At 32.2% G+C, this 14,741-nt stretch overlaps 1 protein-coding gene across 1 annotated transcript; it reads left to right on the top strand.

The window, feature by feature from the left end:
- The first annotated feature begins 3,911 nt into the window (after positions 1 to 3,911).
- On the top strand, positions 3,912 to 7,834 carry LOC125864665 (triacylglycerol lipase SDP1-like). The gene is made up of 3 exons (XM_049544692.1): positions 3,912 to 5,624; positions 6,467 to 6,610; positions 6,782 to 7,834. Exons 1-3 carry the CDS (start codon positions 4,194 to 4,196, stop codon positions 7,790 to 7,792), a joined length of 2,586 nt encoding a protein of 861 aa, XP_049400649.1. The 5' UTR covers positions 3,912 to 4,193; the 3' UTR covers positions 7,793 to 7,834.
- Positions 7,835 to 14,741: the final 6,907 nt, after the last annotated feature.

The following is a 14,741-nucleotide window of genomic DNA, read 5'->3' as shown; positions in this document are numbered from 1 at the left end:
TTAATGATAAAATTTGTTCCATATCAAAGATATTGTATATATTAGTGACTAATTTAAGTTGTAGTCGGACATATATAAATCATATTTAATTCAAACGAAAATAAGACAAAATACAACTATAAAAATTATACCATGACTAAATACAAATATCCAACATTTAATATTGAAGTCATAGACATATGCATATAAAATGTATTTCATACACGTTTCATGCATTCGTTATACAAATTAAAAACACAGTGCTACTTTAAAAAATAGTGTATCAGAACTGTATGAAATCTGTATAATGTTTTTGTCCTGAACTTATAATACCCAAACATAATAGGTTAGTGCATGCCAGTCACCATGTGTACAATTAACAACACAGTGTTACAATTTTTAGAACATTCAAAAGAGAATCAAAAGGTGCAATCAACTATTTTGATAACATATTATAGTATATATCATCAAATACTTAAACAAAAAAGAATTATTCAAAAGTTAAACAGGAAAAAATTATCCAAAATTTGAAAAAAATAATATGTAATGCATATTCTATATCATTCAATACTTAAAACGGTATAAAAAATAAATATATATCGTTCAAAAGTTAAAAAGAGATGAAATACTAAAGAGTCTAAGCTGCAATCAACTATCTCAAATTTGATCTCCGTAGTCTTGGTGTAGGATAATTGCCGGTATCTGGAGCATGTTTTTTTGCTATGCGGGATCCATCAAGTTTCCTAGCAACAGTCCCAGTTACTTCACTCTCACTGATCGCGCCATCATCGTTCTTTGTTTTTCCGCATTGCCATCAACCTAGTTAGAGAAATTGAAAAAGAAACCATCTTATTATAAAAAAAAAAAAAATAGGTATTATAAGAAAATACCAATTTCATACCAACATTAGTCATAATTTATACAAAAACAAAGGGATGATTTAACAAACTACAATCAGTTCACATAATTGGACCACTGATATCATACCATTTTGATAAAAATAATACACAACTTAAGTCAGCTTTCATACCAATAATAAATCAATTTCATGTCAATGTTAAAACACATTTCATACCATATTTATAAATCGTATATTAAGTCAGCTTTCATTCCAATATTATTCATGTTTCATGCCAGATTAGTAGACATAATGAGAATAATTTGAAAAAAAAAATAGATTTCCTCTAAACTGTGTACCAACTTCATACCAGATTTAAACAAGTTTCACACCAAATATAAGTAATACATCATATTATTTTTATACCAAATTTTATACCAATTCATTCCAACATTAGACAAAATTCATACCATAGTCATAAATCGTATGTTAAGTCAGCTTTCATTCCAATAATATGCATAATATAACAATTTTAACAAAAAAATCTACTAAATTGATTTAACCATATCCCATGTAGTAAAAAACACAATTAACTTTTGGAGGACTAATACAAGAAACAAATCATGTAAATCTTTTCCTTTTGAAAAATGTACAAACAAAATCATGTAAATCATACATAAACAAGAATTTGTACAAACACCAAACATCACATGCATATATATATATATATGTTATAAAATACAAATTGAAAGATCAAGATCATACCTTTTTGGTCTAAGCCAGATCAATTACACCTGTGATCACAAACGACATATAATTCCTTTATGTCAACTATTAACTCCTCATGAAAAATGTTCTTTTTTTAAAAAATAAAAAATAAAAAATTAGATTTGAATAAAACTGATAAAATCCATCAACCTCTCCCTTTTAACATCCTTTTCCAACTTCATATCTTTAACAATTTTGGGGCAAAAATAGATAACCCCTAAACCCTTTCACCTTCACCTTCACAAATTAAATTTCCGGTAAAATGGTCAGTCCCAAGAAAACCCCAGAAATTCTACAGCCAAATTAGAAAAACATAACCTTTTCATATGAAAAGCCTCAAAGCACTCAACTCCAAAACAAGTCTTCCTGTAAACACAACAAAAACACAAAAAACCCTTTAAACCCCATTGAAAGTCCATGTCTCACAAGTAGAGATCTGCCATTTTGTTTTGATTGTATGGAGAATATATTTCTCCTAATCAGTTTTTAGATGTTGAAAAATCGGCTTCAATGGAGTATGGATGAAAGAGATGAAAGATGAATTTCTGTTTTTTTTTTAACGTGGAATTGATGTGGGGTGTGGAGGTGTGACTTGTAACTGTAAAAAAGGAACAGTAATCAATATAAATCCCTATAATTGTGTAAGAGATAATTATGGGGTATTCTTTATTAAAATAATTTAATAATAATATAAAATTATAAAAAATTACTTATTTAATAAAGTAAAATTTAATTAATTTATAAATAATTAGTGATATGTTATAACCCGTAATTAAACTGTTATAAGCAAGAATTTTTTAAAAGTAGATTTAAAACCTGTAATATTGACTCTTAAATGTGTATATGGGGTGATTTTTCCATTATAGTACTATGAACACATTACACACAACAAATAAGATCATAAAAAAGCTGTAACACTAATTCTAAATTGATTTACTTGAAAGGTATTCCAAATGTCATTTTCTCAATATGTACACACAACAAAATATATATTTGAGTATTATTACTCGTTGATTACTTGTGTTTTACAATTTACAAAGAGCTTAAAATAGTAAAGAAAAGGAATACACGATTAGTCGTAATCTGAAGTGTCACTTTCCTCTTAATCAAAATATCCAAACTTTTAATATTTTTTTAATGCACGTGTCTTATATCCCCTTCATACTTCATCATCTCAAATTATTATCGCGTTTCTGTTTTACTCTCTAAAAAAAATAATTAAAAGAATTTGTTTTGACTATTTTATCTTCAATTATGTTGATATAATTTTTCTTAATATAAACAACATGACACAATTATCCATGACCAAGCCAAAATAACTCAAATTATTATACTAATTTAATTTTGATTTTTATTAGAAATCAAATCAAATCAAATCGAACCATAAATACATACCTAATTACCACCAACCTACAAATAATCTCACCACTAAAAAATGTGGTGAATTAAATCAGACGGCTCCTTCCTTAATCATATATCTCAATTTCGAGTCCTTGACAGAACGCACCACCCTTGGATTTGCCCTACCCTACACAAATTCCGATTAGGCGAATTCTAATCTAAATATCAAACACCAAATGAAAATCGAAAAAAAAAAAAAACTTCACCAACCTCCAAATTTAACTCATATAATTACTTGCAAGCAACAACCTCATATCTTGAACACAATTTGCCCTTTTCTCCTTTCTCTCACGTAATCAAAACGATTTTCACATTGAGAAAGGAGAAAAGGACAAATTCAAACTTTAAAAAAAAAATATTAAAACGATTTACAGATTTCTGCAGAATCAGAAAATTGTTGAAATATTTTATTTTATATTAGAATTGAATTGAATTAAATTTTAGTAATAATATATTAAATCATGTCTATCCATACTTCCTTAGCTGATACATATCATACGTCAGTTTTTTAACCATATACCCAAATCGTTATCTGATCCTAATTTCTGACTTTTTTTCCTTTTTCGAATCCCTATATGATTCTATTAAATCCAATCTGTGCCAAATTGCAGTGCTATTAAATTTATTATTTTTCACATTTTCTCTGTATTTTTTTAGAAAGAAGTATTAGCCTGTTCTTGAGTTCTTTTCCCTTTTCTGAGTTTTTTTTTTTGAGAAATTTTAGTTTTTTTGGTTGATTCTTAGAACCCCTTTTGATTTTGGTTTGTGGGGTTCCATAAAAATTGAATCTTGATTTCTGGGTGTGTTGGGTTTTGTGCTTTTGTCAAGTTCTTGCTGGTGTTTGAGCTGAATTGACAAGATTTTGTACAAAGGGAAATGTTGAAACAGGTAAAGATTGGGAATTTATCTCTTTGACTTTCCTAAATTTGAGGTATTTTCTTTGATCTAGTAGTTCTATTCTTGAACTTTAACTTAGCTTTGTTAATTTCTGGTTCAATCTGATTCCTTGAATCTTGTGAATAACCTTTATCAAAGTATCATTAGTTTTTGTGTACTTTGATATTCAGAGCTTGTACAAACCTTTGTTGTGCTAATCTTGTTCAATTGGTATAAGTTTAGAGCCTTTAGATTATTAGGTATTTGTGTATTGGTTGTCTTAACATTTTGCTGAGCAACCTATAGGAACCAGTTCCTTTGTCCATTTGAGATGGATATAAGTAATGAGGCTACTATTGACTTCTTTGCTATTGGACCTTCTACGATATTGGGTCGAACAATTGCCTTTAGAGTCTTGTTTTGCAAGTCGATTACGCAGTTGAGGCATCGTTTGTTTCATTTCTTGGTGTATTACTTGTACAAGTTTAAGAATGGATTTTCGTACTATGTGACACCTTTGATTTCGTGGTTGCACCCTCGCAATCCACAAGGGATATTGGCATTAGTAACGCTTCTCGCCTTCTTGTTGAGGCGGTATACTAATGTAAAAGTTAAGGCTGAGATGGCTTATAGGAGGAAGTTTTGGAGGAATATGATGAGATCTGCCTTGACTTATGAGGAGTGGGCTCATGCTGCTAAGATGTTGGATAAAGAGACACCTAAATTGAATGAGGCAGATCTTTATGATGAAGAATTAGTTCGAAATAAACTTCAAGAGCTTCGACATCGTAGGCAAGAGGGTTCTCTAAGAGATATCATTTTCTGTATGAGAGCTGACCTTGTAAGGAATCTTGGTAATATGTGCAATTCAGAACTTCACAAGGGAAGGCTTCATGTGCCTAGACTTATTAAGGAATATATTGATGAGGTTTCAACTCAGTTGAAAATGGTATGTGACTCTGATTCAGAGGAGCTTCTGTTGGAAGAGAAGCTTGCTTTCATGCATGAAACAAGACATGCATTTGGTAGGACGGCTTTGCTTTTAAGTGGAGGTGCCTCTCTAGGAGCTTTCCATGTTGGTGTGGTGAAAACGCTTGTAGAACACAAGCTTCTGCCACGGATAATTGCTGGTTCAAGTGTTGGATCGATTATGTGCTCCATAGTTGCGACTCGATCTTGGCCTGAGCTCCAGAGTTTTTTCGAAGACTCCTGGCACTCCTTGCAATTTTTCGATCAGTTGGGTGGAATTTTTACTATTTTCAGGAGGGTCATGACCCAGGGTGCTGTACATGAGATCAGACAGCTGCAGGTGCTTTTACGCAATCTCACGAATAATCTTACTTTCCAAGAAGCCTATGACATGACTGGTAGGGTTCTGGGGATTACCGTTTGCTCCCCCAGGAAACATGAACCTCCTAGATGCTTGAATTACTTGACTTCACCTCATATTGTTATATGGAGTGCTGTGACTGCTTCTTGTGCCTTCCCTGGTCTCTTCGAAGCTCAAGAACTGATGGCAAAGGATAGAAGTGGAGATCTTGTTCCATATCACCCACCATTTCATTTGGGACCTGATGACACTTCTGATGCATCTTCTCGTCGATGGAGGGATGGTAGCTTGGAGGTAGATTTGCCAATGATGCAGCTAAAGGAGCTCTTCAATGTCAATCACTTCATTGTGAGCCAGGCGAATCCGCATATCGCTCCTTTACTGAGGATCAAGGAGTTTGTAAGAGCTTATGGAGGCAACTTTGCTGCCAAGGTATGTTCTATGGATTTTTATTTTCTTTATTATAGATGGTCTTGGTCTCTTTGCTTTCAGTTGATGTCAATGTTCACTGCTGATGCTTAATCTAACTCTTGTACATGTATTTGTGTATCTTGAGTTGGTTTTCAAGTAACTATTCTGTATCTATAGGTAGATGTGTATACCATAGACTTCAACCATATGGCGATAAGGAGCTATTTGATTCCCTCATTTAACTTATTCAAGAATCTTCACTTGTTTGAACATTTAAAATAAGCTCTTTAGTTCAACCGAAGTCACTGACTTGAAGGAATCATATGCAGAATAATTTTTGTAGTTAACATGCACCGCCAAGTAGCAGTGTGAACATCTCTATGGGATTTTCTCCTTTGTAGAGATGGGGTTCTTGTAAGTCACTGGTGATCAGTTTCTGAGCAACAATCTTTTGTTGGAAAATTAATGAGCAGTTTGCAGCTCAAAGTGGTTTTGAAATATATAATCAAGCAAGATTCACTTGTTGATATTCTTCTGCTATCCTTTAGGTGCTAGAGTAACGGAATGAGTCTGTCAAACCTATAGAATAATCTTGAATATAATATAAATCTAGTCAACCAAATTGCCTTTATTCCATTGGATCAACTGATCACATCTTCACAAGGTATACTCGGTTTTAGTTCTATAGTTTAGACATCCAAATGTGTAGGTTCTATATAGACCTTGTTGGTGGTTGTTAACTCGTAACTAAGAATTGCTACTTCATGGCTCATATCCTTGCATGCTCCTAGCGTTGTTGTTATCTTTTGTTGAGACTGAGATTTAAGCAGAACCATTGTAACATAAAGTATTTCGCCATGCAGCTTGCCCAGCTTGCTGAAATGGAGGTGAAGCACAGATGCCATCAGGTGTTAGAACTTGGTTTTCCCTTGGGAGGAATAGCAAAACTTTTTGCTCAAGATTGGGAGGGTGACGTAACTGTTGTGATGCCTGCCACTCTAGCTCAGGTATGTCCACTACGAGCAATTTCTCTTTTTGCAAATAAGAAAAAAGTGTTGTTTCGTCAAATCATGTCAAGTTTATACGAAATTGTCTTAATTTTCAAAATAAGTCTACGATAAAGAACTGCAGGTTGGCTTGACAACTGATCTTTTCTCCAATTTTTGTTTATGATACAGTACTCGAAAATCATACAGAACCCTTCTACTCTGGAGCTGCAAAAGGCAGCAAATCAAGGAAGAAGGTGCACTTGGGAAAAACTCTCGGCCATGAAAGCAAACTGTGGAATTGAGCTTGCACTTGATGAGTGTGTTGCTATTCTGAATCACATGCGTAGACTGAAAAGGAGTGCCGAGAGAGCGGCTGCTGCTTCTCAGGGCTTGTCAAGCACTGTCAGATTAAATGCTTCCAGAAGAATTCCTTCTTGGAACTGCATTGCACGAGAGAATTCAACAGGCTCCCTTGAAGACTTTCTTGCGGATGTTGCTGCTTCACATCATCAAGGAGGCAGTGGTTCAGGGGCACATGCCACCCGAAATTGGAGAACACATCGTAGCACGCATGATGGCAGTGACAGTGAGCCCGAAAATGTGGACCTTAACTCTTGGACAAGATCTGGTGGTCCTCTGATGAGGACAACATCTGCTGATAAGTTTATCGACTTTGTCCAGAACTTGGAACTTGGTTCACGATTGAACAAAGGATTGACTATTGACCTCAACAATCTCGTTCCTCAGATGGCTGGTAGGGACCTGTTCTCCCCAAGCCCAAGGGTAACAACACCAGATAGAACTTCAGACACCGAATTTGATCAAAGAGATTTCAGTATTAGAGTCCCCGCGAGTAGTTCAAGCATTATGGTAGGTGAAGGTGACCTTCTACAGCCTGAAAGGACTAACAACGGTATTGTCTTCAACGTGGTAAGAAAAGGAGACTTAACCCCATCGAATAAAAGCCTCGATTCAGAAAATAACAGTTCTGTGCAGGACACAGTTGCTGAGTGCGTGCAACTTGACAGTCCAGAAAAGGAGATGGATATTAGCTCAGTATCCGAGGATGGTGAGGACTACGTTGAGCAAGAAAGTGGTAAGATAAATGAAGTTGATTCCGTTCACTCTAGTGAAAATCGTTCAACCATTGATGATGGTGATGATAAACAAGTTATCGACAAGCAAGTTATCGATCATTGAGAAAACGAGGTTCGTTTAGCTTTGATTATTCTGCACAGGACAGGACAGGACACTCAAATTCTTTTATATTACTCAATGGATTATATAGTCAGAGCTAACACACTCAGAATTGGTATTTGTAAATAGAAGAGGTACTAATTTTATGTGTAATAATTGTTTAGTGTACTGATCATCACTCTTCTACTAGTTCATAGTACTTTTAGTTCTCAATGAAAATTTAGAACTTTGATAATTCTATGTTATTTTTGCATACTTCTCCTCTCTTTCCTTTATATTTTCCGAGTTACTCATAAGAGTATTAGAACGGAAAGATTCATTAGATAATGAACTATTCGTTCTAAGTCATTTCTGACGATTAATTAACAATGTGAATAGTGCTTTTCTTGTGTATTCAATCATGAAACAAAGACTCAATCAACATTTATATATAGATGTAGGACGATCTGCTTGGGAAGTAAGAAACCCCCTTTGACATCATTTTTTCTATAAATAATTCTCGATGCGAAAACACAGAATTTCGATGTGAGTGTTGTGGATTCAACTCATGGAGTTCAGGTATACTATGAAGAATGCATGGATCGATGGGAAATACCATTCTGGCATGAGAAGTGCTTAATGTTAATAGGACAAATTACTTAACTACACTCCTTTACTTACCTTAATATCTATTTATCCCTACTTATTTCAAAAATTTCAAAAATCCCTTATTTTACCTATGTATCCCGCATGTATCCCGTGCACAACGCTATGTATCCCGCTATGTGGAATGTATCAAACGCTATGTATTCCGTGCACAACGCTATGTATCCCGCATATATCCCGTGCACAACGCTATGTATCCCGCTATGTGGAATGTATCAAACCTAATGTATCCCGCTATGTGGAATGTATCAAACCTAATGTATCCCGTGCACAATGTTATGTATCTCACAAACATCATTTTTAAGAGATTTTTGGTAAATAGAAAACTAGAAGGGATAGGATGTTATTTAGTACTTATAATATGTGGTTCCTATAATTTATACATGTTAATATCAACCCATAATCTCTATGTTATGTGTTATATTCATAAATATCAAAGATTAATAATTGGTTCGATATGTGTTATTATTGCTTATATACAATAATAATGTAGAAAATTAAAACAGTTGATTATATTTGTTTGCGATTGTGTTTATTAATGACATCTTGAGGGTACTCGAGGAGCGAGGGCCAACACATATGTCACCTCAGATTAATCAAATTACATCATATAAATAAAAACATTGTTATAGTAGAATATAACTACTCATTAACAACGTCTAAATTCCGAATCTGTCTTTATAACTTTTGTTTTGGCAAAACAGTTGCCAGTGTTTCTGCATTTGAAAGAGTTGCATGTGCAAATTGTCTGCCACTGAAGTGTGTTGCCAGGAGGTTTTCCAGTTGTCATATGTCTTTAAATATGCCTTAAATTTTGATAGTATAAGGTTCCACTTTACTTGTCATAATACAGTATAGCTTGATAGCATATTTAATAGAGTACTTGTTTCATCGTAATTTATGTGACTTGATACAAAATTAAATGAAAAATAGAAGATTTTAAAATTTATGGTTTAATACGAATCTTAGACATTTGTGTGACTAAAAATCATTTCATTAACAGTAAAATAAAATTTTTAAAAGCTTAGTTATTTCTAATTATATAAAAATGACATTTTTTTTAATGAATTTATGTAAATTAAGATGAAGGAAATAGAAAGTACTGTTGATTAGTTTTTTAGAGCCAATAGTTCAAGTTTTTTTTTTTTTTAGATTTTTTTACATCACACCTCGAAACACACCCGCTTTTACATTTTCTTAACCTGAAATGGTTGGGGAGAGTAAAGATTCTTAATCCGAACATATAGTTCAAAGCACGTGGTTATGAACCATGGTATCGGGAGTTTGAATTTCTCCTCGCTCAAAACCGGCCCAAAAAGGAAGTACCTTCCCTCGAGGGGTAGGAAGATTATATTTTCGCATACAAATAATCCTAACTTGTGAGAAATGAAGATATTGTTGTTAGCAATATTGTAATTTTGTCGAGAATTTATCGGAACTCGGAAACAATCTCTCTATTTCTCAAGATAGGGATATTGGGTACGTATGTTATTGTTGTTGTAATATTATTGTAAATCTATCGAAACCTTCTGTTGAAAACAACTTCTTTACCTTTCAAAATAGATATATATACCATTCTTTTTTAGACTTAATAAATTACAATAAATATATTATTACTAATATATAATCGGTATTATTACAATTTTAATTTTTGTGGTCCAAAAGCAAACAATTGCATGTTGACTGTTAGGCCACAAAGTCTAATTAAAAGAGGTTTGAATGGGCTGTCAATATCCTGTTGGGAGCGCCACCCCCGAATGGGCTCTGCAGAGCGCGATCCGGATATAGTCGGAGCTCCAAATGATCAACCTACTCTCTCTCCTAATCCTTCCACTCCCATCGCATCCCAAAATACTCTCGGTACAATGATGACTCCTCCACTAGAGCAGAAGAATGCATCAATGGGTGTGTCTTCTCTAAGACTATCTAATATCTAATTAATTATAACTTTTGTATGATATTGGACTGATTTGACAGCAAAATACTTATTATTTTCTTACTAGTGGCCACTTTTTCTATTGCCAAAGATGAGAGAGATGAAGGGGAAAGGGAAGAGATATGGTGGTAAAAATATGTATCTAGTTAGTTGTATGTGTATATATATGTATCTAATTAAAAATTTGTGTATCTCATAAAGTGTACACGTATCTGAATTAAGATTATGTACCTATAAGAAAAAAATTCTGATGTTCAAAAATATGAGAAGAAATTTATTATTTTTTTGAAATTTTTGGGAGAGGAAATTCATGGAAGAATTGGAGAAGAAATTAATAGAAAAACGCGTGATTTCCTCCTAAATTGATGTGTTTACGTTACTTTCCATATTTAGATACATATAATTAGATGTATCTGCTTAGCATGTATCCGAGATACATGTATCTAAACTACCTTTTATATTTAAATACATATAATTAGATGTATTTGCATAGCATGTATTCGAGATACATGTATCTAAACGTGTTATGTACACATATCTGAAACCAAAATATGGTAGAAATTGTAATATCGAAAACTCACGGGAAGAGAGGTAATTAGCTCCTAAACTAGTGGGATTTATGTTGTTTGCCCAAAAAAGAATTGGCTGTCAGTTAGTGTTATTATCTGTATTTAGACAAGTGAAGATCAAACGAGACAGATTAATAATCTATAAATATTGCTTTTAACAAAGTCCAATCGATTCATATCGATCAATCGAATTAAAAATCTATCTTGATTTGTCAAAATGAAAAAGTTAATATGAAAATTCATTTTTATTAATAAAAGAGTTGAATTATAAGTGTTTTTATATATATGTATATTCTTTTAAGACCAAAGAGGACCTACTCTTTAAGGCTTTAATGGGTGACTTGTCACAATCCAACTCTATACTACAAATTTATTTCTAGGGTTATGTTATTATCAACCTCAAAAACACATATATCATATGAATTTATATTATAATTTTATATAAAAAAATCAGTTTTCTTTTATTTTAATGTGAAATTCGCTTAAAAGTGTCATAGTGTATCGTTTTCTTTAATAATTGTTAATTTTGAAGTTTGTCTGTCGATCGATCTTTCTTTTCAATGTACACTTGTAATCAACTCACCGTCCGTTGTAAACATCACATACATTTCCTTACAGCTAGGTAGTGTATTCATCGAGGCTATATATTATACTATCGTACTGAGAGAGAGTCCGACTAGAATGTGACTTTTGCTAGTAAAATAATATGGTAATCTAACTTGGCGTGCTAATATAAAAGCCAAAAGGTACACAATTTTTAAGCTTTAANATTATTATTATAATAATAATAATTATAATAATTATTATTATTATTATTATGTTTATTATTATTATAATTATTATTATTACTATTACTATTACTATTATTATTATTATTATTATTATGTTTATTATTATTATTATTATTATTATTATAAATATTATTATTATTATTATATTATTGTTATTATTATTATTACTATTACTATTACTATTATTATTTTATTATTTTATTATTATTACTATTACTATTAGTATTATTATTATTATTATTATTATTATTATTATTTCTGAAATATGAATTTATATTCCTCTTATAAGGTGGTAAAGAAATATGTGAATGATAGGAAAATATTATTACTTATGGATGTAAAACATAAATTAATTTTATTTTAATTTTTTTTTAAGTATAAAAACCTTAAATTAATCAACTTTTTGTTATGTTAACAACTTAAAGGGTATTTCAGACATTTTGATAAAACAAAGTGTTTACCAGTACTTATTTGCCAAACACATCAACAACTTAGTAATCGACTGCAGCACTTTTATCCAAACACATAACTACTTATTTTAAAAATAAGTTCCAGCACTTTAAAAAGTTACTTTTTTTAAGTCAATCCAAACGGGCTCCTACTCTTTAAGGCTTTAATGGGTGACTTGTCACCATCCAACTCTATACTACAAATTTATTTCTAGGGTTATGTTATTATCAACCTCAAAAACACATATATCATATGAATTTATATTATAATTTTATATAAAAAAATCAGTTTTCTTTTATTTTAATGTGAAATTCGCTTAAAAGTGTCATAGTGTATCGTTTTCTTTAATAATTGTTAATTTTGAAGTTTGTCTGTCGATCGATCTTTCTTTTCAATGTACACTTGTAATCAACTCACCGTCCGTTGTAAACATCACATACATTTCCTTAGAGCTAGTAGTGTATTCATTGAGGCTATATATTATACTATCGTACTGAGAGAGAGTCCGACTAGAATGTGACTTTTTGCTAGTAAAATAATATGGTAATCTAACTTGGCGTGCCAATATAAAAGCCAAAAGGTACACAATTTTTAAGCTTTAATTCCAAAATTGCAGAAGCATGCTCCCATAACACCACTCATGACTTGTCCTTTTTCTTTAAACGTATTTTAATTAATTTTACGAGACATTTGTCACTTTTCGATTACCAGTAATCGACTTAGTTTTAATAGACAAAGGTTTGAATTACTTTGTCTATCAAAACAATTTGAACTCAAAATCTCGTGATTCTTAATTTACTTTCATTGAATTTTTTTGATTAACAACTGAACTAAGGCGCCTAGACGGACATCCTAAGCCCTCACCCTTGTCTTTTTCACAAAACTGAAGTTGTCTAAATCTTATGTTGATATTTAAGATCGTAAATTCAAATGAACTTGAGTACGAAAATTATTGTATCTTAGGGTAAGTGTAGCCCCAAGTGGGACAGATTCAACTTTTTTATATATATATTAATATAATAAGTAGTATACTGAGATTCGATAGACTTGCAATATTAATTCTTACAAACAATTTTGGTGATCATGATCTATATATGCAGCAATTTTATTATACTAATTAATGTGAATCCAACACCAAGTTTTGGTGCAATGAATAAATAGGAAATCATAGTTAGAATATATACATAAGATGATTCTCTTATATAATTAATGTACCTAATTAAAACTAACTAATGTCCAATCATTTACTAAATGATTATCAATCATAAATACCTACCAAATTAATTAAATCGTGTAACCTATATTCAGAGGCGTATTCAGGATTTATAGATAATGGGTGTACTATTACAAAAAGGTGGATATAAGACATAAGTTTGATTGGTTAGATTCTTTTTACTGAAAACAATTAAAATTTTAAAATCATAGGTCCAAAATTAACTTTTATTTATCCAAACCAGTTACAAAATCTTAGAAAGAAAACTAAAACAAAATAGATAAAAGATTCAAATTTCTAACCTCAGCCAGAGAGGTGCACCCAATCATCATCGTACTACATTATATGATACTTCTAGTTTGGGTTCATGCATCTATATTTAAATATTTTTAAAAAATATAACGCTAATATATATGATTTCGGGAGGGGATCATGGGTTCACGTGAACCCGGTGACCCCCTCCTGTATACGCCCCTGCCTATATTTGCCATGTTATCGTTAATATTTGCTAACCCATCACATGCTGCAACGTGAATTTACTTAATCTTACTAATGATAAATCAGTTTGATGTATAAAGCATTTCGTAATCACATAAAATTTGAAAAAACGTTGTATATATCTAAGGAATGTTAAATAAGCAACTTATACCTTGATGTAAACGTAAATGCCCACAACTCATATATGTTGTCACGACCCGAGCCTACACCCTGGACGTGGCCGGCACTCGAAGACCATTGCTGGTCCCCAAGCGAACCCTCATCCTGGCTGACTACAAGTGGAAAGCTGATTCAAGCATACAAAGCTTAAAAACTGAAATAAAAGTTCATAAGATTTAAATACAAACTTCAAGTCCAAAGAAAACTATGTATAATAAAATATATACAACTCGCCATAAAAAGGCAACTTTAGTCTTTAAAACATTTAACAAAATAAATGAAGACTTCTAAAACTCTACTGTCTATCTATGCAGCCTCTAAATGACAATGATGGAAGTCTGGACAATACCCACGACTTCCTAACAACTGAAAGTAAATGGAATCCTCCGGAAGCAATGAGGCTCACCATAGCTAACTCGAACTCTCGGATGTATCAACGAAGCTCCTGTTGATGATCCTGAATACCTGTGTCTGCATCATGAAAAGATGCAGGCCAAATGGCTCAGTACGTGGAATGTACGAGCATGTAAGGGGAATTCTAAAACATAAACATAAGCTTGAAACTTGATAAAAAGGAAACATACTTGCCTGTTTTCAATCTTACTCAACTCAAGGAATACTCCAAACTACTCAAACTTACTCAACTCAGAAGTACTCAAGGATAAGATACTCAACTCAGAGATTAGATACT

Source organism: Solanum stenotomum, chromosome 5, assembly GCF_019186545.1.
Source record: "Solanum stenotomum isolate F172 chromosome 5, ASM1918654v1, whole genome shotgun sequence".
NCBI classification, from domain to species: Eukaryota; Viridiplantae; Streptophyta; class Magnoliopsida; order Solanales; family Solanaceae; genus Solanum; species Solanum stenotomum.
Note: the sequence above shows the minus strand (reverse complement) of the source record. Positions and strands in the feature narration are given on the sequence as shown.

Excerpts from the sequence above, each read along its gene's own strand:
- LOC125864665 (XM_049544692.1), top strand. The coding sequence starts at position 4,194 with ATGGATATAAGTAATGAGGCTACTATTGACTTCTTTGCTATTGGACCT. Across the intron at positions 5,625-6,466 it reads GAGGCAACTTTGCTGCCAAG|CTTGCCCAGCTTGCTGAAAT; the intron begins GTATGTTCTATG and ends TTCGCCATGCAG. Across the intron at positions 6,611-6,781 it reads TGCCTGCCACTCTAGCTCAG|TACTCGAAAATCATACAGAA; the intron begins GTATGTCCACTA and ends TTTATGATACAG.